This window comes from Peromyscus maniculatus, chromosome 3 (assembly GCF_049852395.1).
Source record: "Peromyscus maniculatus bairdii isolate BWxNUB_F1_BW_parent chromosome 3, HU_Pman_BW_mat_3.1, whole genome shotgun sequence".
In the NCBI taxonomy this organism is placed as follows: Eukaryota; Metazoa; Chordata; class Mammalia; order Rodentia; family Cricetidae; genus Peromyscus; species Peromyscus maniculatus.
In genome coordinates this window covers 144,544,862-144,571,126 of record NC_134854.1, presented here as the reverse complement: position 1 = coordinate 144,571,126, position 26,265 = coordinate 144,544,862, and the positions used below count along the sequence as shown (strand labels likewise).

Genomic DNA, 26,265 nt, shown 5'->3' with positions numbered 1-26,265 from the left:
AGGCTGTCGCTCAGATTATATTTAAAGGAATCAAGATCAGTGTTCAAACTTTTGGTAAAGAGCCAGATATTGTGGTGACCCCATACACCCAGTCTCAAGTAGCATGGTTGCAAGCTAATGATAATGATTGGGCCATATTGACATGCTCCATGCAGGGTCAGTTTGATACTCACTACCCCTCCAATGATGTGTGTCAGTTTTTTAAATTGCATCCTGTTATATTTCCCAAGATAGTACAAATGACTCCTATTCCTCAGGCCCGTGTGGTATTTACTGATGGCACTTCACGTGGTTTTGCTGTGGTGGTTTCTGGTAACATAGTAAAGAGAATAAAAGTCCAGGGCACTTCTGCCCAGGTGGCAGAGGTACAGGCACTGTTGCTTGCTTTACAGATGTTTTCTGATGAGAGTGTAAATATTTATACTGATAGTCAATATGTGGCACATGCCATTATGCCTTTGGAAACAACAGCCTACATACCATCCATTTCTTCCATTCATGAATACTTATTGCAAGTACAAGGACTTATATGGTCTCGCTCACATAACCTTTATGTGGGCCATATTAGAGCTCATACTCAATTGCCTGGACCTCTAAGTGAAGGTAATCAGAGGGCTGATGCCATTACTCGTATGGCTGTCACATTAGTCTGTTCTGCCTTTGATAAGGCTACTCAGTTGCATCAGCATTATCATCTTAATGCTGGATCTCTCCGTTATCATACAGGCATAACCCGGGAACAAGCCATCCAGATAGTTAAATCATGCCCTATTTGTGTGGAATTTTTACCTGTTCCTCATTTGGGAGTCAATCCTCGAGGACTTTTACCTAATCATGTGTGGCAGATGGACGTCACACACGTGCCTTCCTTTGGAAAATTACAATATGTCCATGTGTCTATTGATACATATTCTTCTCTAATTTTTGCTTCTGTCCATTCAGGGGAAAAGGTTAAGGATGTAAAAAATCATTGTTTTCATGCTTTTGCTTACATGGGAGTGCCAAAATGCATAAAAACTGATAATGGTCCCGCCTACAGTAGTACGGGATTTTCAAAATTCTGCCAAGATTTTTCTATTGTTAATAAGACTGGTATTCCTTATAATCCTCAAGGGCAGGCTATAGTAGAACGCTGCCATCGTACCTTAAAAACTTATATTGCTAAAGTAAAAAAGGGGGAGTTAGGGGCTCATCTTTCCTCTCCACATTCTATTCTTTCCCTTGTTTTATATATTTTAAATTTTTTATCGGTGGATTCTGCTGGAGTATCCGCTGCAGATAAGCACTGGAGGGCTCCTGTTGCAAATCATCCTCTGGTGCAATGGAAAGATCTTTCTACTGGCACTTGGAGGGGACCCGATCCGGTGTTGGTGTGGGCCCGGGGATCTGTTTGTGTCTTTCCACAGGACAATGAAGTTCCTCTCTGGGTTCCTGAACGCTGTGTGCGCCCTGTGGCTGCTGCTGAATCCCAACATGGCAGAGACCTATTGGGCCTTCGTAAAAAACTCTCCCCTTCTGATGCTGATGGGGATTGAGAGCCCAATACAGCCAGCCTTGGCAAACATTATTCTAAGCCTAGGAACTGTAGCCATATGGTTGGATTCCTCAGAAGGTAATGTATGGTAACTTTTTTCAAAAAACATTGAGAATGTACCACACCTTGGAGATTAAGGATAACTCTGAAGGTCAATGAACTTCAGTTGTAAACAGTAGCATACCAGCTAAGCCTTTTTCGCATTTTGCAACCCCCCTCAAGCTGGTGCAGTACCTACTTTTCAGGAATGGCTCTGTGCAACATTTATTTGCCTCCTGAAATTCATCTAGCCTTTTTGAAGATACCTCAAAATTTGTGAGCCTGAATGTGGCCATTATTGAGGCCATTAGTTCTACTCCTTGTTTGCTGTTTTTGTTTTCTGTTTTCTTTGTTTCTCAGTTGTTCTCTTGCAGACCTGCCAGCCTAAGTAGTGCTGGGATCAAGAAAAATGGGCCTTGGTGGTTCGTGTTCCTGGAGCCGTGTCCATGCCAGTGGACCGTGGCAGCTAGACACAGATGATGCTCACACGCTCCAGAAGAGACTCTGACATCGCTGTTGCCGTTGTTGCTGTTATAGCAGTGGTGGTCACTGCTGCTATTGTTTCTGGGATTGCTATTTCATAATTGGTTACTACAGCTAGCACAATGGAGACCCTGGCAGCAAAAGTAGCTACCACAGTTAGTTAATCTTTCTTCTTATTGGGCATGACAAATTTAATTCCACTTTTATACATTATAATTGGCTTTGTAAGTTGTAAAAAAATTATTAAAACTCAAGTTCCATTTGCTTATGGGATACCACCTTACAAGGACTCCTATTTACAGTAAGGCTCATTTAAGAAGGGAATGGTTCAATTGCCTTTAGCCTCCTGGCTATGGGTGGGTTCGGACTTCTGTTGGTCTTTTCTGTGTCGCACAGATTGCAAGCCCAGTGCCACTTTGAGATCTTTGGCAGCAGTCACTCTACATCTCACATGGTTGAGTCTGTATGATAATGAGTATTCAGAGACGGGTAATGCTTGGGCGGCTGCCACCAACCTAAGACAGAGCATTTGTGTGGCCTGGGCAAGTGTCTCTATGACGGGTAAGGTGGTCTGCTGGTCCCACGCAACCTAAGTCAGAAGCTCATTTAATAAAAAGGGGGGAACTGTGGGCGCCATGGGCCCTGGCCCCCGACTGGGAGTGGCTGTGGCTTTGCTTGCTTGACCTTGATCAGATGTCCTCCCTATTCGGATTCCCTGTCGGTATCCACCCTTCTGAATGCTTAAGGGAAGTTCCTTGTGTCCTCCCTATTCGGATTCCCTGCCGGTATCCACCCTTCTGAATGCTTAAGGGAAGTTCCTTGTTGTGTATCCTGTATTTTGGGCGTTAACTACTTAGATGCAAGAATATAGAAACATTGGGTCTGGAATGTAGACCATTGACAGTGAACTTCTGCCCTCCGGGGGTTCCTCCATTTGTGCTGTAAGCCTGTACGTATTTAAGGTTTCTCCCCTCTTTCAATAAACGGCATTCGACATCCAATCGTACGAATGACTCGCTGTCTCTTGTCTCTATTTTTTAATCCGCAGCCCTTCGCTCGGACATGGTGAACGGTTATCGGTAACGCGGGCGTTACCGCTACAATAAAGACTTTAAAGAGACAGTAAAATTAATATAAAAAATAAACCATGTAAAGATGGATATCACACAGAGAATCTGGATTATGTTGTCTTTGGAATTTTTAACTGCAGAGAGACATTTGATTTTAAAGGCAGATGAGTTAAACCAATATGTATATTTTAAAGATACCTTGACTTCAAAATTTGGATTTAAGGATATGTTGCTTTGGAAAGGAGGTTCTGCTTTTGTTTCCACACAAAACCAGAGGCTATGGATTTGCTCCAGATTAAGATACATCAGGTTTGACCAGCCAAGACCCCCTGAAAGGTCTCTGATGACACCATGGCCCAGATGGTCCAACATCCAGAGTGGTTTCAAGGCAACTGGCTCAGACGATACACCCTCACGGACTACTACATAATCCTAAAATTTTCTTTGTGTCCCCATAAGATACAGTGCCCCCCTCCAGGAGGAAGTAGTAAGAGAAGCTATGCCCAAATACCTGAATATACCAAGCTGGCTTTGGAGATGGAATTGGCTCACTCTTTCTCTAAACCCAAACATATTGCTTAAAAAATAAAAAGGTTAAAAAATTCTTTTATGCCATATCAGAAGAGCCCTCTGGTGTGGGACAGAGAAAAACCAATATTTTTATTTAAAACAGGTTGATTATAAATACAAAAGGGGACAGTATAGATAATGACAAGATAGAGGGGTAGATTATTGAATCTACTTTTAAAGAGCAATTTGTTTAAAATGTTTTACATTGCTATGGATTTTAGTCTATTGATACAAGTTTAAACTTAATTTTGTTGTACTGTATATATATTTCTATTTTCATTTGATATATTATGTTTATGTAACTCATTTAGATTGTAATGGATAATTAAGAAATATAGATTAATAATTAGTCTTCTATGATAATCAAACTTATAGTAAGGCAGAGGGGAGAGACACCAGCTGCTGTCCAGGGAACATCATGTAGAGGCAACAGGTAAAGCCATGGAACACGTGGCGACATATAGATTAACAAAATTGGGCTTAGTATAAGAGTAAGAGCTAGACAATGGTAGGCCTGAGCTAATGGCCGAGCAGTTTAAATAATATAAGAGTCAGTGTGTTTATTTTATAAGTGGGCTCCAGGACTGGCGGGGCTTGGCGGGAGCTGCAAAGAAACTCTCCAGCTACAGAGAAGCTGATGATGTTCAAGCAAGTTTGCCAGACTGCGCTTGACCCAGCCTGGGAGCGGAAGGTCAGGAGTTCACAGAAGGCAAGGCTAGGGGAATGTGTGTGAGGAAGACAGGAAACAAAGTCTCGTCAACCCAGGATGCTCTGAACCTGTGACTCTGAGACATGAACTTGTTCTTGGGATGGGTGGTGACTCTGGGGAACAAAGCTCACAAACTGACTTTTGCCTTTGGTGAAAGAACATACAGCCAGTCATGTGACAGATAGCATCACCCAAGCTCAGACCACAGGGCCAGCTTCAGTTCCCAATGAATCGACTTGTAATTCTTCTACAGATTTCCAGTGTTAATGACAGAAACTAATGTGAGCAAAGAGAGGAGCGTTGAGGAAATAATAGTAATTAGAAACCAGATAATAAAACAAAAACCTCCAAAGTACAAAGAAAGGAAGAAATAAACAAAAACTATAAAATTCTCATGGAGGTAGGGCACATTGCATCCATGCAGCAAACTCAAGACTGTTTCACATCTAGAGCAGGAAAAAAATAGGCTTGGACATAAAGCTAATTTGCAACAAAATATTTCAAAATATGTCAGAAAATAGAAATCCCAGGGGCCATTGGGGTAAAAGAAACACAACCTTAGACAATTTCCTCAAGAGACTCACCATCTGCCTAACAAGAGCAACAGACTGAGATAGAAATAGATAAGAATTGAAAAAAATCTTAGAAAAGAAGCAAATTAATCTGTCCATTAAGGTTTTTAACTTGGGATGCCCATGATCTCAAGAGACTGAAAATTTAGAAGTCTGGATATTTGGGTAGGAAAATTTCTGTTCTTATTTTCTTAGGCATTTAACAGAAATTTAACATTGCCTGACTTATGAATCAATAAGCGGCCACATGCATACCTATCTATTAGCAAGATTATGACTTTTGACCTGATGCAATAACAGAGATGTTTTCACATTATATTTGTTTTATTCGGGTAGCCTGAAATGCTGTCTGCATCATTATTTGTCAGGATTTGAGTGGATATTTTAAAATGGCCCACTTGATCCACATGGCAGAACAGGGCAACCTTTGCACAATTGGTACTCAGTTACCTTCAGCTTTTGAACAGGGAACTCATATTTTCTCATTCCAGAGGCCTTGGCTGGAGGTGGGCTCCACTGTTTCCTATCTATACTTGGTTGACAACCAGTGTGTGGAAGGATGTGAGTTAAGATAACCCATAGTAAACATAAGAGTGTTTATGCGATCTCTGCTTCAGCCCTTTCTGGTTTTAGCTTGCTCTATGATGATCTGTGTTGATATTGTAGCTTATTTGTAGTGTTATTTTATACAGGGCATATGTTTTACAATTATTCCTTCTAGTATTCTTACATATTTTATCTCTTTTATTTAAAACAATAATGTCAGAAATGATCCACAGGCTCACCAGGACACAGTAAGAAACCACGGCTGCCCATGTCCTCACATGTTTATGAATATTCTAGTTATCAAATATAAATGATCTTACAAAATTCTAGAGAGAAAATCTGGACAAATGGAGAGATGCAGAATAAACGGCATCGAGCATCTGAGCATTAACTTCGGAAGGTATAAATCTGTACATTCAATTTCTCCAGTGTTCTGAAGGAACATGGTTTCTTAGCTGATGTTTCATCCCGTTTCAAAGTATTAAATATTGCCAAAGGATTTATACTTATAGCTGCAAAAGGATTTTGTCCCTGATTCCCTCTTTCTCAGAACAGGACAACCACATGCTTAATGCCCCAAGGGAGGCAGCAACCTGAAAATCATGAGAAGTCAGAAAACAGTGAACCAAACATGGGGAATTTTGAAGGGACTCCCCCAAACATGGGTGAACAGCTGGGTTGAAGAAGTCAGTCAGGATGAGAGCTGTTGGGGAATATTATTTTAAGGTGTGTCACTTCAGTTTATCTTTCATTGGTTTAACTCTGTGAAGCTGTGGTCCTGTGCCAGTCTAAAACACCTGATGGTCTAATAAAGACCTGAATGGCTGATAGCAAGGCAGGAGAAGGAATAGGTGGGGGGTGGCAGGCAGAAAGGATTAAAAGAAGGAGAAATATGGGAGAAGAGAAATATAAAAGCAAGGAATGAGAGAGGAAGGAGGAGGACTTCAGGGGCAGCCACACAGCTACCCAGCCAGCCACAGAGTAAGAAGGAAAGAAAAGTATACAGGAATAGAGAAAGAGGAAAGCCCTGAGGCCAAAGATAGAAGGGATAATTTAAGAAAAGCTGGTAAGAAACAGGTGTATCTGGAAGTTTTTCTGTGTCCTGCCCAGTCTTGCAACCATTCAGACCCAAGTAAACACACAGAGGTTTATATTATTTACAAACTGTATGGTGTATGGCAGATCTCTTGATAGCTAGCTTTTATATTTTAAATTAACCCATTTCTATTTTTTTAATTAATTTATTTTATTTTATGTGCATTGGTGTTTTGCCAGCACGTATGTCTGTATGGGTGTATCAGATCCCCTGGAACTGGAGTTACAGACAGTTGTGAGCTGCCATGTGGGTGCTGGGAATTGAACTCAGGTCCTCTGGAAGAACAGCCAGTGCTCTTAACTGCTGAGCCATCTCTCCAGCCCAACCCATTTCTATTAATCTATGCATTGCCACGTGTGCTTCATGGTTTACTAGTACTTTTACATCTTGCTTTTCCTCGTGGTGGCTGGCGTCTCCTGGCCTCTGCCTTTTTCTTTCCTGTCTCTCTCCTTTCCTGCCTGCCTCTAAGCTGGTTTGCCATAGGCCAAAGCAGCTTATTTGTTAACCAATGGGAACAACATATATTAACAGCATACAGAAAGACATGCCCCAGCACTTCCCCTTTTCTGTCTAATCAAAAAGGAAGGTTTTAACTTTAACTTAGTAAAACCACATATAATAAAACAGTTATCAAGTGAGAATTACTTACAATATCTAGTCTATTTGTATTTGGCAAAATTAAAGAAAATATTCCATTTATCCTATATTTGTGAGTCTAAAGTTTAATATCTAATTTATCTGCTATAGTGACTAAGAAAAACTATACTTATAACTATCTTGTCTTCAACTACTTCAAAGACCCCAAAAGGATATAATATTACTTAAGTAAACAGGAAGAGCATTGTAAGCAGCTTCCAAAAATCTAGAATGACAGAGACAGCTGCCTGCCTGGATAGTCATCCAAAGTTTCTCTGTAATGTTGAGGCATCCATCTTCAGCCAATAGGCCTTTTCTAAAAAAAGTTTAGTTCAGTCAATAGTTTTTTAGTTGATTTTCCCTGTGTCCTGTAGAATGTCTGGCAGTCTCCTCTGCAAAGCAGGAACCTGAAGGACTATCTCACCTTGTTTTGGCAGAATTCAGTGGTCATTTTCCTATGGGTCCTGCATGTCTAGTTTATACAACATTCTGCCAATCAGTCCAGAAAAGAACAGTTTCTTGCCCAAATGGCTAGTTCTGCCAAGAAGGAGATAAATTCCATGTGGAGTGTGTTCCATGTCCATCTTCTTCTTTGAAGTAAATCAGTGCTGCCAGGAGCAGACGTGTCTCACTGTCTAGGAAAGTCTAAGTTTTTAAAACATTTTACATGCCAAATTCTGTAGGTCTTTGAAGTGTCTGAAGATTTTCTACCTAGTTGAAATATATCTATGTATACCTAGAAAACTTAACTAACATGACTAGAAGTTTGATTATCACAGATGACTATTAATCTGTGTTTCTTAATTATATATTACAAATTCAAATGAGCTGTACAAACATAATACCTTAAACAAAAGTAATATATTTACAGTATAACAAAATTAACTTTGAATTTGTAATAAACTGAAGTCTATAGCAGTGTAAAACATTTCAAACAAGTTGTTGCTCTTTAAAAGTAGATTCAATAATCTACCCTTTTATTTTATCATATCTATATCATATCCTCCTTTTTTCTTTTAGAAAGAGATTGACTATGACCCATAACAATTTGTAACCAACCCCTAAACAAAGACAAACATCCATAAATCATTTTTTGGGAATGTGGGTATAGTTTCTCATACTACTTCCTGCTGGTTGTGGGTGCTGGCAATCTTATGGGGACCCTGAGAAAATTAAAAATTATGGTCAAGTCCTGACTGGAGTAGTCTATGATGCTGCATTGTCTGAGCCAGTTGCCTTGAAGCTAATTTTGGATGTTGGATCATCTGGAGACCTCTCAGGGGGTCTTGGCTATCAAATCATATTAGCTTGGAAGCAATCTATAGGTTCTCATCTTCTGTAGACACAAAAGCAGAACCTCCTTTCCAAAGCAATGTATCTTTAGATATAACATTTGAAGTCAAGATACCTTTAAACTATACATATTGGTTTAACTTATCAGCCTTTACAATTAAATATGTAAAAATCCCAAAGACAATATACTCTAGACTCTGTGTGTGTGTGTGATTTCCATCTTTACATGGCTTATTTTTATATTACTTTTACTGTGTCTTTAAAGACTTTATTTTTTAAAGCTATTTCTTTATACATAGTGAATATAGTGTATATATACTTTATATATATACTGTATATATTCCTTTTTCTCTTTCAAGCCTATGTACATTTTTACACACACTGTAAACAGTTTAGAATTTTATTTCATCTGAATCTGTCTTATTGTGAACCTATAAAGCATGCCTAAAATTGATACGGCAGCTTTGGCCCACCTCAGCTTCCTAACATGGTGGAAGTATGCCTACCACCAACTCTGGGAAGCAGTGTGTCTATGTTTCCAAGAAGCAGCCCAGGAACCTCTTTTTTTTCTTCTTCTTATACTAGGAAAAGCTAAATCCACTATGCAGTGGACAGCTTGGAGAAACCTCTGTGTACCATGGCAGGAATCTGCCATGCTGCACTCAAGCCCACGTGCCGTGAACCCACCATACTGGAGCTTAAGTCAGAACGCCAGGACATCTCTGTACCTTGGTGTCTCTATATCTCAGCCCTCATAAGACCTGAAGTAGAAAGCTGTTCTTAGCTCAATTTTAGAGTTTCTTTGTAAGTTCTTTCAAGTTTTAGCTGGAAAGTTGAACATTGGGCAGCCAAATGTAGCTGGAAGTTTTCCTGCAGCCGCTCAGACACAAATAAACATACAGAGGCTTACATTAATCATAAATGGCATAGCTTATGGCGGGCCTATTGGTAACTAGCTCTTACATCTTAGATTAACTCATTTCTATTAATCTACGCATTGCCACGTGTGCTTCATGGTTTACTGGTACTTTTATATCTTGCTTCTTCTGGCAGTACCTGACATCTCCTTAGTCTCTGCCTTTCTCTTTCCCATCTCTCTCCTTTCCTGCCTGCCTCTAAGCTGCCTTGCCATAGGCCAAAACAGCTTATTTATTAACCAATGGGAACAACATATATTCACAGCATACAGAAAGACATCCCCCAGCAAACAAGTCAAGCTAAGGCCAGGAATTTATAATTAAAAATAGGCCTCCATGTGTTATTTATTTGGGAGGTGGGTGGTAGGCTCCCTAAAAGAGCAAAAAGAAAAAAACACAACATTTTGGCACCTAATGTGGGTCCTGAATGTCCGTAGGGCCTGAGAAAACTGAAAAGAAAAAAAAAAAAAGAGAGATACAGCTTCTTTAAGGGTTTCAGCTGGACAGTTTCTGCCAGTCAAGTAGGAACAAAAAACTAAGTAAAAATGCCTGCCATAAAGTAAGCATCGGCATTCTAGAACACAGGAAGGTTGATTGCAGTTCCCAGTCAGACAAACCTCCAACCTGGCTGTGAGCTTTAGGCTTGATTTTCACAACCCAAGAAGTGGGTAGAGTCAGCTGCCAAAGCTGTGGGCATAGGTCCACCCTGCTTAGCAGTTTAAAGTTTGTTTATGTGGTCAAAAAGGCTAAAAGATACGCAATGAAAGAAGTCCAAATGAAGAACCTCTAAAGAGGTTACAGTGTGTTTAACAACGTGCAGAGGCTTAAGAAAAGAAAAAGGTTATAGTCATAGAAGAAATGAATAGTTTAAAAATAAAGTCTTTAAAGAAATAAAGTAATATATATAAGAATAAGCCATGTAGAGATGAGAAATACACAGGGAGTTTGGATCCTGTATATTATCATGTTAATTTTGAATGTTTTGATTGTTGAGCATCAAAAGACAGCTTCTAGGAGACATGGGTCTGTGAACTAAACTGCTAAATCAAGCTAACCTAAATACTTTATGAATAACTTTACTTCAAAAAAGAAGTCAACAGATATACTTGTTAAATGGAAATCAAAAATGCTTTTGAGTTTTGTTCCACAGAAGACAAGAGGTTGTGGATTCCTTCAGGAATAATGTGGATCAGTTTTGATCAAGGGGAGACCTCCTAAAACTTGACAGGTGGTAGCTATCAACAAAGATTATAGCTGGCCTTCCCAGGACTTGGTCATTATCTCAAATTTTCTCTCTGGGACCCTAAAGCTACTTTGCTCACAGAAAACAGGAAGCAATTTAGAGAAATCAAAGTCTGCATTCCCAAGAGTTGGGGTGTGGGATGCTTTTGGTTATTTGGTGGGTCATGGATGTTTGTTATATTTAGGGGAATATAGGAATGATAATAGGTGAATTATTGAATCTACTTTAAACTAAAAAGCAACTATTAATCTCAAATATTTTGTATGATATGGACTTTTGTATATTGACACAAATTTAAAGTAATTTTTGTTGCAACACATTGTATGTATGTTCCAGTCCTTGTTTCAGGGATTTTTGTGTATTGATAAAAATTTAAAGTTATTTTTGTTACAACATATCGTATGCATGTTTCTATTTTTGTTTGAGGTATTGTGCCTATGCAGTTCATTTGGAAATGTAGGGTGAAGTTCTAGTTTTTGAAAGCTATTATTATAAACTATATAGGGTAATGAGGAAACATAGGTTAGTTTTTAGTCACTTACAACAATCAAAATTGTGGATATATTAGGTATGCTTTCCAGATAATATATATATTGGTTTTTTCAAGACAGGGTTTCTCTGTGTAGCTTTGCACCTTTCCTGGAACTCACTTGGTAGCCCAGGCTGGCCTCGAACTCACAGAGATCCGCCTGCCTCTGCCTCCCGAGTGCTGGGATTAAAGGCGTGCACCACCACTGCCCGGCTCAAGATATATTTTTGATAGATAGATGGTCTTCAAAACTTTCAAAGACCTACAGAACATGGCATTTAAAATGTTTTGTTAACTTATGGCTTTTCATGACAATGAGACATATCTGGTCCTGGCAGCACCAATTTACTTCAGAGATGATGGGCATTGAAGAAATTCCTTATGGAGTTTGCTTTTGTTGTAGCAAAGTTAGTCACTGGGCAAAGAAACTGCTCTTGCCTTTGCTGACAATGTGCTGTGCAGACTGGACATGCAGGACACACAGGAAAAAGACTATTGAACTTTGCCAATACAAGGCAGGACAGTCCTTCAAAGTTCCTGCTTCATAGAAGAGTCTGTCAAATATTCTGCAGGACACAGAGAAAAGCAACTGATGAACTTTGCCAATACAAGGCATGATAGTCCTTCAAATTTCCTGCTTCACTGAGAAATCTTCCTGATACTCTAGGCCTGTATGCTGAAGATGGATGCCCCAATGTTGCACAAGGAACTTGGGGTGACTGTCCAGGCAGTTAGTTGTCTCTGTCATTGCTAGAGTTTTGGAAGATGTTTGCTCTGCACTTTTTGTTTACTTAAATAATGTTATATCCTTCTGGGGCCTTTAATGGAGTTGAAGACTAGATAGTTAGAGTTGCAGTTTTCCTTAGCTATGATAGAAAGTAAATTAGGTATAAAATTTTGGATTTACTAAGATACGATAGATTATGGAGTATTTTCTTTAAATATACCAGAAACAAATGAATTGGAATTCAGTACATTGTGAATGTAATCTTTACTTGATAATTGTTCTTATTGTATGCAGCCTTAATGTGTTAAACTTAAAACCTTTCACTGTTGTTTAGAAAAAAAGGGGGGAAATGTTGGAGAATATCATTTTAAGGTGTAGCTGGAGTTATCACCAGTCCTACCCGGGTCGCAGCCACTGATACCCAAATAAACACACATATTACTTATAAATTGTATGGCTGTGAGAGGCTTCTTGTTATCTAGTTCTAATATCTTGAATTAACCCATTTGTATAAATCTGTATCTTGCCACATGGCTCGTGGCTTACCAGTATCTTTTACATCTTTGTTCTCATTGTGGAGGCTGGCAGCATATCCTGACTCAGCCTTCCACTTGCCAGAATTCTTCTGTCTCCTTGTCCTACCTCTATTTCCTGCCTGGCTACTGGCCAATCAGCATTTTATTTATCAACCAATCAGAGCAACACATTCACAGCATATAGAATATATCCACAACATTAAGGTATGCTACTATTGTTTATGTTGCATTTATTTAACTCTTTGAAGCTGTGATACTGTACCTGTCTAAAACACCTGATGGTCTGATAAAGATGTGAAGGGTCAATAGCGAGACAGGAGAAAGGATAGGCAGGACTGGCAGGCAGAAAGAATTAATAGAAGGAGAAATCTGGGAGAGGAGAGATCTAAGAGAAAAGAATGAGGAAGGAAGGAGGAGGACTTCAGAGGTAGCCACACAGTTACATAACCAGCCACAGAGTAAAAAGGAAAGCAAAGGTATACAGGAATAGAGAAAGATAAAGGCCCCAAGGCTAAAGAAAGTCAGGGTAATTTAAGGAAAGCTGGCAAGAAACAAGCCAAGCTAAGGCCAGGCATTTACATTTAAGAATAATCCTCCATGTGTGCTTTATTTGGGAGCTGGGTGGTGAGCCCTCCAAAAGAGCAAAAACAAACAATGACAGAGGGCTCCACTGGGGACAACAGCAGAACTGAGCACTGCCACAGATGCTAGAGTACTGAAGTCAAGTGAGGAGGATGATGGCCTGGAAGTAAATATAAGAAAGAACAATTAAATGTCAGGACAAAGGAACACAAATGAGAGGAACTATGACCACAGCTCACTATCTGACTTAATAATGAACCACATGTGTTGGTTATAGAAATAAATACTGTTTAAGGATTTTACACAGTAATCATATAGATTTGTAGGCAAGGTGAAGACCAGAAGGGTCTGAATAATCAGCTTTAATATGCTGCTTTATAATAAAAAGAATGAACAGATGATGTTAAAAATGAAGAAAGGCCAATACTTTCAAAGACTAATAGAGAATGTGGAGTAAAACAGTAAAGAAATAGCTGTGATCATTGAATGTACAAGCAGCCAAAGCATGGATAGGGCAGGGTGGTGGGAGGAAGGAAACTCTGTTCATGTTTTTTGTTATGATCATTGGGCAGTACATGCGTTTGTTTGTTTGTTAACTAATTGTCTGTATTTGTCAGCTAAAACAATTGCTCAAGAAATCTCTTATTTAATGGATTGGGGAAATCAAAATCTAAAAGAAAAACATTTTAATCATATACTTTCCTAATCATTTTCTGCATGTGCATCATAAACTTTCATCATTAAAGCCAAATTAAATGCTGGTTTAACTTATGCATTAGTTAAAGACTGGTAAGTTCCTAGTGTTGTTAGAGTTTTCCTGGTCCTGCCTGGCTCACGGTCAGGACAAATCTCTCCCATACACCAGTCCCACAGCCACTCAGACCCAACCAAGTAAACACACAGAGACTTATATTGCTTACAAACTGTATGGCCGTGGCAGGCTTCTTGTTATCTAGTTCTTATATCTTAAATTAACCCATTTCTATTAATCTGTAAGTTGCCACATGGCTCGTGGCTTACTGGTACCTTATATCTTGCTTTCCGTGGTGGTGGCTGGCAGCATCTCTCTGACTCAGCCTTCCACTTCCCAGAATTCTCCTCTCTCCTTGTCCCACCTATACTTCTTGCCTGGCTACTGGCCAATCAGTGTTTTATTTATTAACCAATCAGAGCAACACATTTAAGGTACAGAACATCCCACAGCATCCCAGCATTATGCAGACTAAAGATTATTGTTTTTAAATTTGCATAAACACCTTACATACATTTAAAAATATGCTAATAGCCAGTGGTAATAATTTTTAAAAACTATTACAGTGATCATGTAATTTTTCTTAATAAACCCCATTCTTAATTCAGTATGAAGAAGAGTTTTGCTCTCGTTAATTTGAGACTCCAGTAAATACTTTATGGTTTCAGTTGTGCTTTCCAAGAATTTTCAAAACAAGTTGAGAACCTCCTTGTACTCTGCCTTTAAATTTTAATGCATTCTGTCTTCTTATTTGGGGAACTCTTGAGATGTACAAGATTCCATTTGTATAAACTGTTTCATTTGGCTCCCCCAGACAGCATCTCTCTGAAAAGCTCCATCATGAACGTGTTAGGGGACAAGCCACTCCTGGGGTAGGAGAGGCGCCATAAGAACCCAGAATGCCTGGGTCACACACAAGCTTTACAACTCACTGAGTGCTTGACTCAGGCTTTGTCTTGAGTTTATTGGCTGTAACAGGAATTGCTTAAAGTCTTATTAATAGAAAACCTAGAGCCAGATATTAGAGTGAAAGCTGAAAGATCAGAGAAGCAGAGCAAGCCAGACACAAGATCTACCTCTATGAAATCCTTAGCCTATAAAAAAGAGAGTTCCTCTTTCATCATGCCTTATATACCTTTCTGTATCCAGCCTCATTACTTCCTGGGATTAAAGGTGTGTGTTACCACTGCCTGGTTCTGTTTCTCTCATGTAGCCCAGTGTGGACTTGAACTCACAGAGATCCAGATTGATCTCTGCCTCCTGAGTGATAGGTGTGTTCCACCACTGCCTGACCTCTATGTCTAATTTCGTGCCTGGCTCTGTCCTCTGATCCCCAGGCAACCTTTATTGGGGTACACAGTATATCACCAAAATTGGCTGAAGTTTTCAGAGCTATTCTTTGAGATTTTATAATGAAGAGCTCCCTTCAGCGATGCCCTTAGCATTAAATGCAGCATTTTTATGTTACAGCGTCCTAGCGTCTGAATGACCACTACTTTATTAGAACCATCATCTCAGAGGCTCACCACTGGCCTTTCTTGGATAGAGGATGATGGGGACTCACCCAGGAAGGGGAGAGCTCAGCTTCAGGCCTCAGGAGCAGCACGCTTTGGTCCACAGCCCTTAAGCCACAGAGGGACTGAGGAGAAGCTGTAACACGCAGATGGGCCTGTGAGGCGGGAAGACTTTGGGCTGGGGTGAAGGTCAGGTCCACCTGTGGGAAGGGGAATCAAGCTTAGCCAGCTTCCTGCTCTTGCAGCCAAGAAACCTGCCATGTGAATCACCCTGTAACTTTGCATGCACATCTGTTTGCCAGATTATGACTGTCAGAACTCAGCCAAGGCTCTTTGCTTTCTTTTCACCACTGGGATTGATGTTAGGAAGACAGGAGATGTGTCAGTCAAACTCTGAAGCAACAAACAACTATTTCAGCTCCCTGAAATTCTTGTTAATAGCTCATTTTTGGTATGTGAGTGTGGTGTAATGCACACGTGTGTGCTGGTGCATATAGCCATGTATCCAACAGAGGCCAGAGGAGGATGTGTGTGTCCTGCTCTCACTCTCTATCTTATAGACTTGAGACTGTCTCTCATGGAGTTGGAGCTAAACTGGCCGGTGGAAAGTTCCAGCAATTCTCCTGCCTCTGGCCTCCACAGCAGTGGGGTTGTAGAAGCCACCAGTCATGCCTGGCTTTTTACATGAGTGCTGGGATCTATGATTCAGCACACATTTAACAGTGTTGTTGTAAGCCCCTGGGCCACAGGAGTGGCCAGGCCCCTCCCCCCAGCACTTCTAACTGCCAGGTTCCACTCACAGAATCCTCTAACTGCCCTAACTGCTGGATCCTGCCCCCACCCTGCAGAGCAAAAAGCCCAATCTCTGGACATGAAATCCCACCAATGTTCACCCTGGAAAGTTCAACCCTGAAAAGTTCCACCCCCTTCCCAAGAAGCTCTACATAAGCTCCCAATCCTGTTTGGTTGGCTGCTGAGACCCCAGATAGGAAGTAACTCCTTATGACCTACTTCTTCCAGAATTTCACTGATATTAGTGTCAAACTCAAATGTCTAGGGTGCGGATCCCTGACTCCACAGGCAGAAGTCTTCACCATGGCCTTCAAGTTGCACCATGAGAGAGATGAAAAAGCCCAAAACAAAAATACCTGATGATGGCTAAGGCCTCTCAGCTGGCTGAAGCAAAAGCCCAGGCTCCCTGGTCTCCTAAAGCTAGAGAACCTCTGTGTCCTTGTTTCAAAAGTAGTCAGGAGGGTCACTGGGCCTGGGCCTGTCTGAACCCTCATAAACCACCCAGCCCATGTCCAAGGTGCCATCAAGGAGGGCATTGGGGTGTTGATTGCCTCCATGTCCCTTGAGGCATGGGGACATCAAGCCCAGATTGCCCTTTATCTGACCTCCTTGGTCTGGCCATGAATGACTGAGTGGGCCCAGGCTCCCTTGGCCTGACTACCGCCATCTCTGACAGGGAGCCTCAGGTAGTTATCATAGTATCCAGGAGATTCATCTCCTTCCTTTTGGACACTGGGCCCATTTCTTTGGTCCTGTTGAAATTCTGGGGACCCACCTCTCCTTGTTCTTCTGTTGTTGGAGTAAGGAGACAGCCTTACCAGGCTCCCCAAACCCCATCACCTGAAGGGTATTTCCCTTACCCATTCCTTCCTAATGGTGCCAACCTTTCTCATTCTCTTGCTGGGAAAGGACCTCCTAGCCAAAGTGGGAGCCTCTATTTCTTTTGCTCCCCCATCCACTTGACCCCAAGCTGGCCAGCCATTCCCTTCCTCCTTCTCCTCCAAATCACATGATCTGACACACCTCTTCTCTTCCAACCTCTCAGGTAGATCCCTAGGTATGGGACACCTAAAACCCCCCATAGCCAAAAATCACAGCCCTTATCATTCAACTACAAGACCCCACTAAATATATAACCCAGGCTCAATACCCACTTTCTTTCCAAAGCCCCAGGGCTTTGGAAAAAAGCCTTTTTTAAGTCCTAAGAAAGAATCTTCTGCTCCCCACTTCTCCCTTTAATATTCCCATACTTGCAGTTATAAAAACCAATGGAACCTATCACTCAGTTCAGGATCTCTGACTTATCAGCTCAGCAGTAGTTCCCCTTCACCCTATAGTTTCCATGTCTTAACATTTCAAAATGACTCAAGTTGCTGATTTGACTCTTAAGATGTGTATAGACCATTTGTTTCTGCTGGCTTCTGCTACCCAACATATTCGGTTCCAAATTCTTCAGCTGCTTCCTCCTCCACCTGCTCTAACCATCCATCTCTCCTCACCTACGTGGTAAATGTCCTCTCACTGGCTCCTGGAGCCTGGTACACCCTCCAGGGCCTCACCATGTGGGCAGCTGCTGGAACTCTCTCTGTTTTCTGGCCGCCTCCCCCTAGGAGCTGCCTGGGAAGCCCCCACAGCCCCTTTAAGCCCATCTGGGCCTCTGCGACATAGTCCCTCCTGTCTCTCAGCTCCCACTTGGAGCTGATGGAAACTCCCTCAAGTGCAGTTCACTTTGCGACCATTCCCCTCTTCCTCCCCGGACTCTAATTTTATTAAAGCTTCTCTCTAGCCTTAGTACAGTTCAAACGGCCAAAACCAGCATTCTCAATTTTCAATGATAGCAACTTCTGCCACTGCACAAAGAAATGATCCAAAATTCTCTTATATCGAAACTTGCATTCTTCTCTATTTCTTCTTACCTACACCTACCGGGAATAGCTCTTACATATGATGGATGCTTATCATCCTAGAGACCCTCATTTCTAATCAACAGCCCGTCCTGATAGGGTCAATAAATTACTCTATGTCAGGCTGTCAAAGGCTGAGTCCGTCCCCTATGCTCCCCTATCCATCTCTCCTTCCCTGGGGCTTATCACCTGTGCATGTTTTCTCTATTCTTGTGTGATAATTCCTGCCCTGAAAACAAAAATCATAAAAGCAGGGTTTATGATAGAATTTAAAAAACCATGCTTGTTTAATAAGGTATTAAAGCTGCACCTTCATGTACTCATACAGGAGCATACAAGTGTTACAAAGGTCTGAGAATGTGAAATCTTAAGCACTGAGGATAACTTAAGTTCGGAGGGTCTAAGAAAGTGTTGTCTGAGGATGCGAAAGCTTAAGTAAGTTTTAAAAGTCTAAGAAAGTGTTATGTAAATGAAAGTTCTGAAAGTGTAAGAAAATGTTTTAAGGTGTCATGTAAATGAAAGTTCTGGAGGTATAAGAATGATTTAAGGCATGTACATCAAAGTTCTGAAGGTATAAGAAAGTGATTTAAGGCATGTACATCAAAGTTCTGAAGGTATAAGAAAGTGACTTAGGATGATGGAAAGTGTTTCAGATTTCTTTCCCCTCTATGCTGTTGTTAAATCTATCCTTAATGGTTCAACCAGACCACTTGTACAGTGGGGTCTGGAGACTGCTCACCAGCAAGTTGCCAAAAGGAGATACTTATCCCTATGACACATAAATCAACTTCTAATACACCTGTCTCCTATTCCTTCTTTCTCTATGGTCAAACTAGAGACCACTGTCGATGTTGGCCAGATGTAGGCTGCCCTTAGCAGTCCTATAAAAGATGAGATCCAACAACTTCAGACAGAACTTCAAAAAGTAAGAAACAGCTTGATGCCTCTGGCCAGTGGATCACTGATAGTCCAATATGAAGCTGGATGCTACCCTTCTCACCCCTTTTCCTTCTTTTCTTAATCCTGATAGTTGCACCCTGCCTTATAAACTTTTTGTCTAGATTTCTTCAGCACTAACCATACTTTTAACCAGTTACTGTTACAGGGGTGCTTTGGAGCCAGAGACCTGCAGCACGCGGTTACATCCTGATGATGAAGATCAAGACTGCCCAAAGAACCTCAATACCGTGATTCAACAGGAAGTACTCTAATAATAACATTGCCCCCTTAACTGTGACCTGATTGTTTATCAATAATAAACAAAAAAAGGGGGAATGTAAGCCCCTTGAGCCACACAAGTGGCCAGGCCCCTCCACCGAGGACCTCTAACTGCCAGGTTCAACCCACAGAATATTTTAACTGCCCAAACTGCTGGACCCTGCCCCCACCCTGCAGAGCAAAAAGCCCAATCTCTGGACATGAAATCCCACCAGTCTCCATCCTGAAAAGTTCCACCCTCTTCCCAAGAAGCTCTATGTAAGCACTCTATCCTGTTCAGTGTGTTGCTGTTTCTTGCTCAAGCAGAGGCAGTCACTTTCCTGGATTTTTCCTTCTCAATAAATCATTTGTGTGAGGTTTGTTGTGTGGTGTGGCTTTGTGGTATTCCTTGGCTTCCAGCTGCCAGGATACCTTTCAGTCTGAGATGCAATGCTTACCATTGTATCTTAACATTTAATAACAACAAGGCTCTATGTCCTTATCACACACATAGGAAAATCATAATGAAAAATTAGAAGGAAACTAAATACACTAACCATTGATAGGCCTGGATTCTATTACTGGTCTTGCATAAAGTGATGTGACATTAGGGTCTATGAGATTGCTCAGTGGGTAAAGGCACCTGCTGTTGACCTCATGACCTGACCTTGGTCTCCTGGACTCATGTTGGAGGAGACAGACATGTGAACATGGTTCTCTTTCTCCCACATGTGTGCACTCATGTGCACGTGCACATGGCATAACTATAAGGATTTTGAAGTTACAGGACTTGGGACTCGTTAGCCAGTTATTAATCACTCAGTTCCCTCTCCTGCTCCACTTCCTTGCTTTCTTTCTTGTCACCCTCCAGCCATTCTGGGGGTTAGTGAACAGAAATCTGGTACTCTGGTAGTGTTTATATTTCTGCCACTGAGGCACACACCAATTGCCAGGGTTAGTGTATCTGAAATCTGTATCCTTAAGCCATTTTTTTCTCTTTTCAAATAGAAATTTTCAGAAATAAATCACTCACTTTGTTGAGAAGACACTTTTCAATTTCAAGTTTTGCAGAATCTGCAATCATTTCTCCATCAGGCAATATGGCATAGATGAGTACTTTAGCCTCAGGAGCCATGCTGAAGTCCACGGGGATCTCCAGGGCAAAGTTGTCTTTCACTGGAGCTGGAGGGAAAGGGAAGAGACAGTTATGGGTCAGAATATTGACAGGAAAACCCAAATAACTAAACACAGGGGTCTGGTGGACAGTCTGTATGGGGAAGACATTCTTACATCTGGGCTGTTCTGTGGTTAATTGTTTGTATGCTAATTATGTCAGGATGGTATGGGACGCTCACAGCAAGATACCTTCGACCAAGGTGTTCACCATGGAAAGCTATATTGCTTATTTGTAGCTAATCATATACTAACCTGTTATCTCTTTTACATCTTAACATCCCAAACAGCATCTGTTAAATACTCCTGTTATAAAAATGGATGAAGCAAACTTGACTAATGTTTCATTTATTGTTTAGATAAGAGGAAGAAAAATACACATGACAATCTGGTACTCAGGGAGCTGACAACTGATGATTATCTCAGAGGAGCATGCTACATTTGAAAATAATAAGTATATCTTTATAGTTAATGAAATGCTCACAGTATTTACATTTTTATAGAAAAAATTATGCAATTTTAGAAGTCTCTGTTATTGTCTCTGGTGAACCTGAGGAAATTCATAAACCTTCTCAAAATGGATGCTATGATTCCCATTTAGTGTTTGTAGAAGAACTAACTAGATATTTTATTAAACTGATAAATAATTTGTGTAATTGGTCAATGACAAGGAAGCCCTTCTTCAGTAAGTTTGTTGAGCATCTAACAAGTACCTACCATTTCTAGAAATCACTTGGAAGATTTCTGTGAAACTACATATTCAAATTTATGTGCTTTATGCAGTTGATATTGAAATGACGAGAAATGGATAATAAATAGGTAAATTGTAGAAAATATTTCTGCATGTGGTAAGTGCTCTTTGGGAAGGAAAGGATGGCAAGAAGATGAATACTGAGAATACCTGGATCCAGTGGTAACTTGGGATTTTAATAGGAGCAGGTGGAAGGGGCCCCATTAAGAGAGTGACAGTTGAGCCAAGTAGAACTGAGCATTGTCATCAGGATATGACAGAGTGATTTCATTCCTTAAGTCACAGCAGGTATGATTCCTGCCCAAGACCTTTGTAACATCAAGCCCGTCAAAAAGAAGTAGGGAAGGGGCCTGGTGGATGTTGTCAGGGAGGAGCTGGAGGAAATTTATGAGCAGTGTGTATGATTGATATGCTTTGTACATGGAAAAAAGAAAGCATCTTCAACCACATCTTATGATGTTGGCATAACTGGGTATTGGCATGTAGAAGAACGCAAACAGACTGATATCTATAAGTATGCATAAAACTCAAGTCCAAGTGGATCAAAACCTCAACATAAATCCAGTTATACTGAACCTGATAGAAGAAAAAGTTGGAAGTAACATTGAACACATTGGCACAGGAGATACTTCCTGAATAGAACACCATTAGTATCTACACTAAGATCAAAAATAATAAATGGGATATCATGAAACTGAAAAGCGTCTGTAAGGCAAAGGACACTATTAATAGGGCCAAATGGCCACCTATATAATGCGAAAATATCTTCATCAAATCCACATCCAACAGAGGGCTGATCTCCAAAATATATAAAGAACTCAAGAAACTAGACATAAAAAAAAAACAAAAAAACAAAAAAACCCCAAACAAACAAACAAATAATTCAACTAAAAATGGGGTACAGATATAAAGAGAATTCTTAACAGAAGAATTGCAAATGGCAAAGAACCACTTAATTGTTCAACATTCTTAGGCATCAAGGAAATGTAAATCAAAACGACTTTGAGATTCCATCTTATAACCTGTCAGACTGGCTAAGATCAAAACCACAAATGACATCTTATGCTGGAGAGGATATGGAGCAAGACTCCTCCATTGCTGGTGGGAGTGCAAACTTGTACAGCCACTTTGAAAATCAATATGGTGGTTCAGAAAACTGCGAATTGATCTACCTCAGGATCCAGTTATATTACTCTTGGGTATATACCCAAATGATGCTCAATCATACCACAAGGATACTTGCTCAACTATGTTCATAACAGCTTTATTTGTAATAGCTAGACCTGGAAACAACCTAGATGCCAATCAACCAAAGAATGGATAAAGAAAATGTGGTACATTTACACAATGAGTATTACTCAGCTGTTAAAAACAATGAAATCAGGAAATTTGAAGGTAAATGAATGGAACTAGAAAAAAGTCATCCTGAGTGAGAAAACCCAGACCCAGAAAGATAAATATGGAATGTGTTAACTCATAAGTGGATATTTAACCAAAAAGTATAGGATAACCATGCTACAATCCACAGATTCAGAGAGGTCAGGTGACAAGGAGGGTCCAAAGGGGGATGGGATGCATGGATTTCCCTGGGAAGGGGAAATAGAAGAGATCTTAAGGGTGGGGATGAGAACTTGGGGGATCTTGTTGAGGGGTGGACGGAGGAAGGAGTACTGAAAGAGATGACTGGAGAGGGGGCACATTTTGGGGTCAGGTACAAACCTGGTGCCAGGGAAACTCCCAGGATTCTACAAGGATGACCTCAGCTAAGACTCCTAGCCATAGTGGATATGTAGCCGGAACTGGCCATCTCCTGTAATCCGACTGGTCACTACCCCAATTGTCATCAGAGAGTCTTCATCCAGTAACTGATGGGAACTGATGCAGAGACCCACAGCGGAACACTAGGCTGAGCTTTGGGGAATCCCATTGAAGAGGGGGAGGAAGGATTGTAGGAGCCAGAGGACTCAAGGACATCACAAGAACACAACCCACAGAATCAACTAACCTGGCTCATAGGAACTCACAGAGTCTGGATCAATAACCAGGGAGCCTACGTGGAAACGACCTAGGCCGTCTGCACATCTGTGAGAGTTATGTAGATTGGTCTAGTTGTGGGACTCCTAACAATGGGAGCAGGGGCTGTCCCTAATACTTTGGCTGGCTCTTGGGAATCTACTCCTCATGCTGGATTTCCTTGCCCAGCCTAAATACAAGGGAAGGTGCTTAGTCTTACCACAATCTGATATGCAATGCTTTTTTTAGATACCCATGAGAGGCCTGATGAGCAGATACAGAGGAGTGGATGGGAGGAGAGGAGGGAGGAGAAACTTCAGTCAGGTTGTGAAATAAATAAATATATTAAAAATGTATTGTATAAATATATGTAATTTTCAAAGAATAAATAAAGATGAAACCAAAGGACTGGAGAGATAGCTCAAAAGTTAAGATCATTTGAGGCTCTTGTAGAGGACCAAGTTTGATTCCCAACACCCACATCAGGCTGCTCTGAACTCTATCTTTAACTTCAGGGGACCTGATGCCTATAACTTTGAGGGCACATGCACTGATATGCACAAACACACACACACACACACACACACACACACACACACACACACACACACACACACTTAAAAAATAAAGATGAAGCAAATGAATAAAATTGGTGTACCTAGAATAGTTTAAAGTCCAAGGCTTAAACCTTCCATACTTTTTTTTGATGGACACTAAGGTAACACATTTTACCTTGTTGGTGATAATCTGTGTGTGAATGCATAGATTTCTCACTTGGGGTGTACTTTGGAGTACTTTGTGTTTTCAGGTGTTACATCTTCAGAATAGAAAATTTACCGTGTTGAATGGTACCCAGTTTGGGAGTCTGAGACTTTTCCACCCTGAAGGTCATGGTATGATGGATAACCTACATTAGATGACAGAACCTTGACTTTCTGCTGTAGAGTGTGTTTATGGTGACACACACCATCATGGCATCCTTAGTTGCTCAGTGGTGAGATCACACTGGTGAGTATGTGGGGGAATTCAGTTGGAGATGTGTTACTGGGTGGGAAACACTCACATTCTCCTGGCTCCATGTGGTGAGTGTGGCTTCCAGTCTGGATAATGCTGCCTTTGGCCATGACCTAAAATAGAAAGCATTTTCCAAGCTTACATCTATATTTTACAAAGCTTTCTTCTAACTGACAAATCTATTGTTTGAGACCCAGACAGAAATACCCAGCCTAGAACCCAACATGTCAGAAGGAGAGACATGGTCAGGACTTGAAAGGATTCTTTGTAGTTCTCAACATGGAGGTAGAACTCACCAGGTAATAGAAGATAAGCTCTCCCATTACTCTCAAGACTGGCCCCTGCAGAATAAAATGTGCCTGAACCATGTGATTCTGACTGCAGGGCAAGATGCCGGCCTCTGTCTCCAGGTGGACGTAGCTCCTGCTGAAGGAGTACACACTGTGAGCCATATGATGTATCTCTGCGTGCTCTTCTGCTGTACAAGGATGATGGATGCATGAATTTTCCTCTTTGTGGTAGACCTGGAGAAACAATAAATTTTGTCATTAGTCATCAACACCAAAGCAAAGTGGATATATGAATATAATACAAAACAATTAAAAATAGTGGTACACTATACCCCCATTTCCAACAAATAGAATGAGGAAAATACACTGAAGTTAAACACTTAGGTTAAAAAATAGAGAGAGGAGCCTCTTGGCACTTCTAGGTCTGGTGGTCTCACTGAGGACAGTCACAGGTCCACCCCAGGCATCTAGACTTGGGGCAGGAAGAAATCAACCATGAGCTTATCTGGTGCCACCATTATAGTGAGTGAATACAAGGTGGGGAAATGAGAGAGAGAGAGAGAGAGAGAGAGAGAGAGAGAGAGAGAGGCAGAATGAGCCATGTGCTACACAGAGAGGTAGATTTGAAGAGGGTGGTGAGGAAAGAGCTAATGTAGATGTCCTGCTTGCCACACAGGGCCGTGGTGTTGTCCTAGCCAGAGCTGCTGTCAAGGGCCATGAAATTGGTCCATGGCCCTGAGCCTTGGTGGTCTGTATTGATGTCCATGGCTCCTGTGATCACTAAAGGTCCTGTGGATGACCCAAGCCTGGCCCATCACCTGTGACCATGTCCACATCCAAGGGATGTGGCCCCACAGGGGCCATGCCAATCTAAGAGGCCTGTGCTACTACTCAGGACTATGGTGATGTTTGAGACAGACTGCTGTTGGGGGCCACATCTGGGCCCTTGTCCCTGCTGTGGCCTGACTCTGAGTTGCTGTCTGTGGCTCCTGTTGCCCCAAAGGACCATGCAGAGCCCTACAGTCTGGGCTAACACCTGAGCTCATGTTGGTCTTTGAAGGTCAAGCTGTTGCCAGGGCCATACAGACCTGTGTGGCTTGTACTGCCACCCGAGGCCATGGTATCATCGGGACCCAAACTGGCCATGGGCTATGTCTGGGCCCAAGACCCTAACACAGCCAGGGTCTGTGTTGATGTCCAGGGCTCCTGTTACCATCCAAGGCTGAGTTGATACCGGGGTGTGGGCTGCCACCTGGAGACATGTTGGTGTTTGAGGGCCATGTTGCCACTGTGTCTATGCTCATCAGGGTGATCTGCAATGCTAACTAGGGCCTAGATGACATCTGGGTCCAGGCTGTTGCCAAGGACCATATCTGTGTCCATGGTCCTACCGTAGCTGAATCTGTGCTGGTGTCCACGGCCCATGTTGCTAAGAAAGATCACACTGACACCCAGATCTGGGCTTCTACCTATGGTCATTTTGGTGTCCAAGGGCTGTGTTGATGCCATGCCCATACAGACCTGAGTGACATGTGTTGGCATCCAGGGCCAGGGCATTGTACATACTCGAGCTGTGGCCAGGGCCATGTCTTGGTCTGTGGCCCTGTCACAGCCAGGGTCTGAGCTGATGCCTGAGGCTCCTATTGTCATCAAAGGCTACGCAGATGCCCAGGATCTGGGCCCACACCTGGGGCCATGTGGTTTTTGAGGGCCGCGTGGTCTCTGAATCCAAGATGACCTGAGTGATCTGTTTTGCAAACTGGGGTCATGGTGACATCTGGGCC

At 41.6% G+C, this 26,265-nt stretch overlaps 1 protein-coding gene across 4 annotated transcripts in view; it reads right to left on the bottom strand.

Annotated features, from left to right (window-relative positions):
- The window catches only part of LOC143272502 (murinoglobulin-1-like), a 79,287-nt gene that overhangs the window by 26,111 nt on the left and 26,911 nt on the right, over window positions 1-26,265 (bottom strand). For 3 of the 4 annotated variants that reach the window (XR_013050137.1, XM_076567878.1, XM_076567879.1), the window contains exons 12-15: window positions 24,488-24,715; window positions 24,241-24,304; window positions 20,274-20,422; window positions 15,398-15,547 (exon numbers count right to left, since the gene is read on the bottom strand). Coding sequence is in view for 3 of the 4 variants with exons in the window: in XM_076567878.1 (XP_076423993.1) it covers window positions 15,398-15,547; window positions 20,274-20,422; window positions 24,241-24,304; window positions 24,488-24,715 (591 nt within the window). In the remaining variant the exon portion in view is untranslated. The remainder of the gene's footprint in view (window positions 1-15,397; window positions 15,548-20,273; window positions 20,423-24,240; window positions 24,305-24,487; window positions 24,716-26,265) is intronic. The other variant, XM_076567880.1, reaches the window with a different exon arrangement.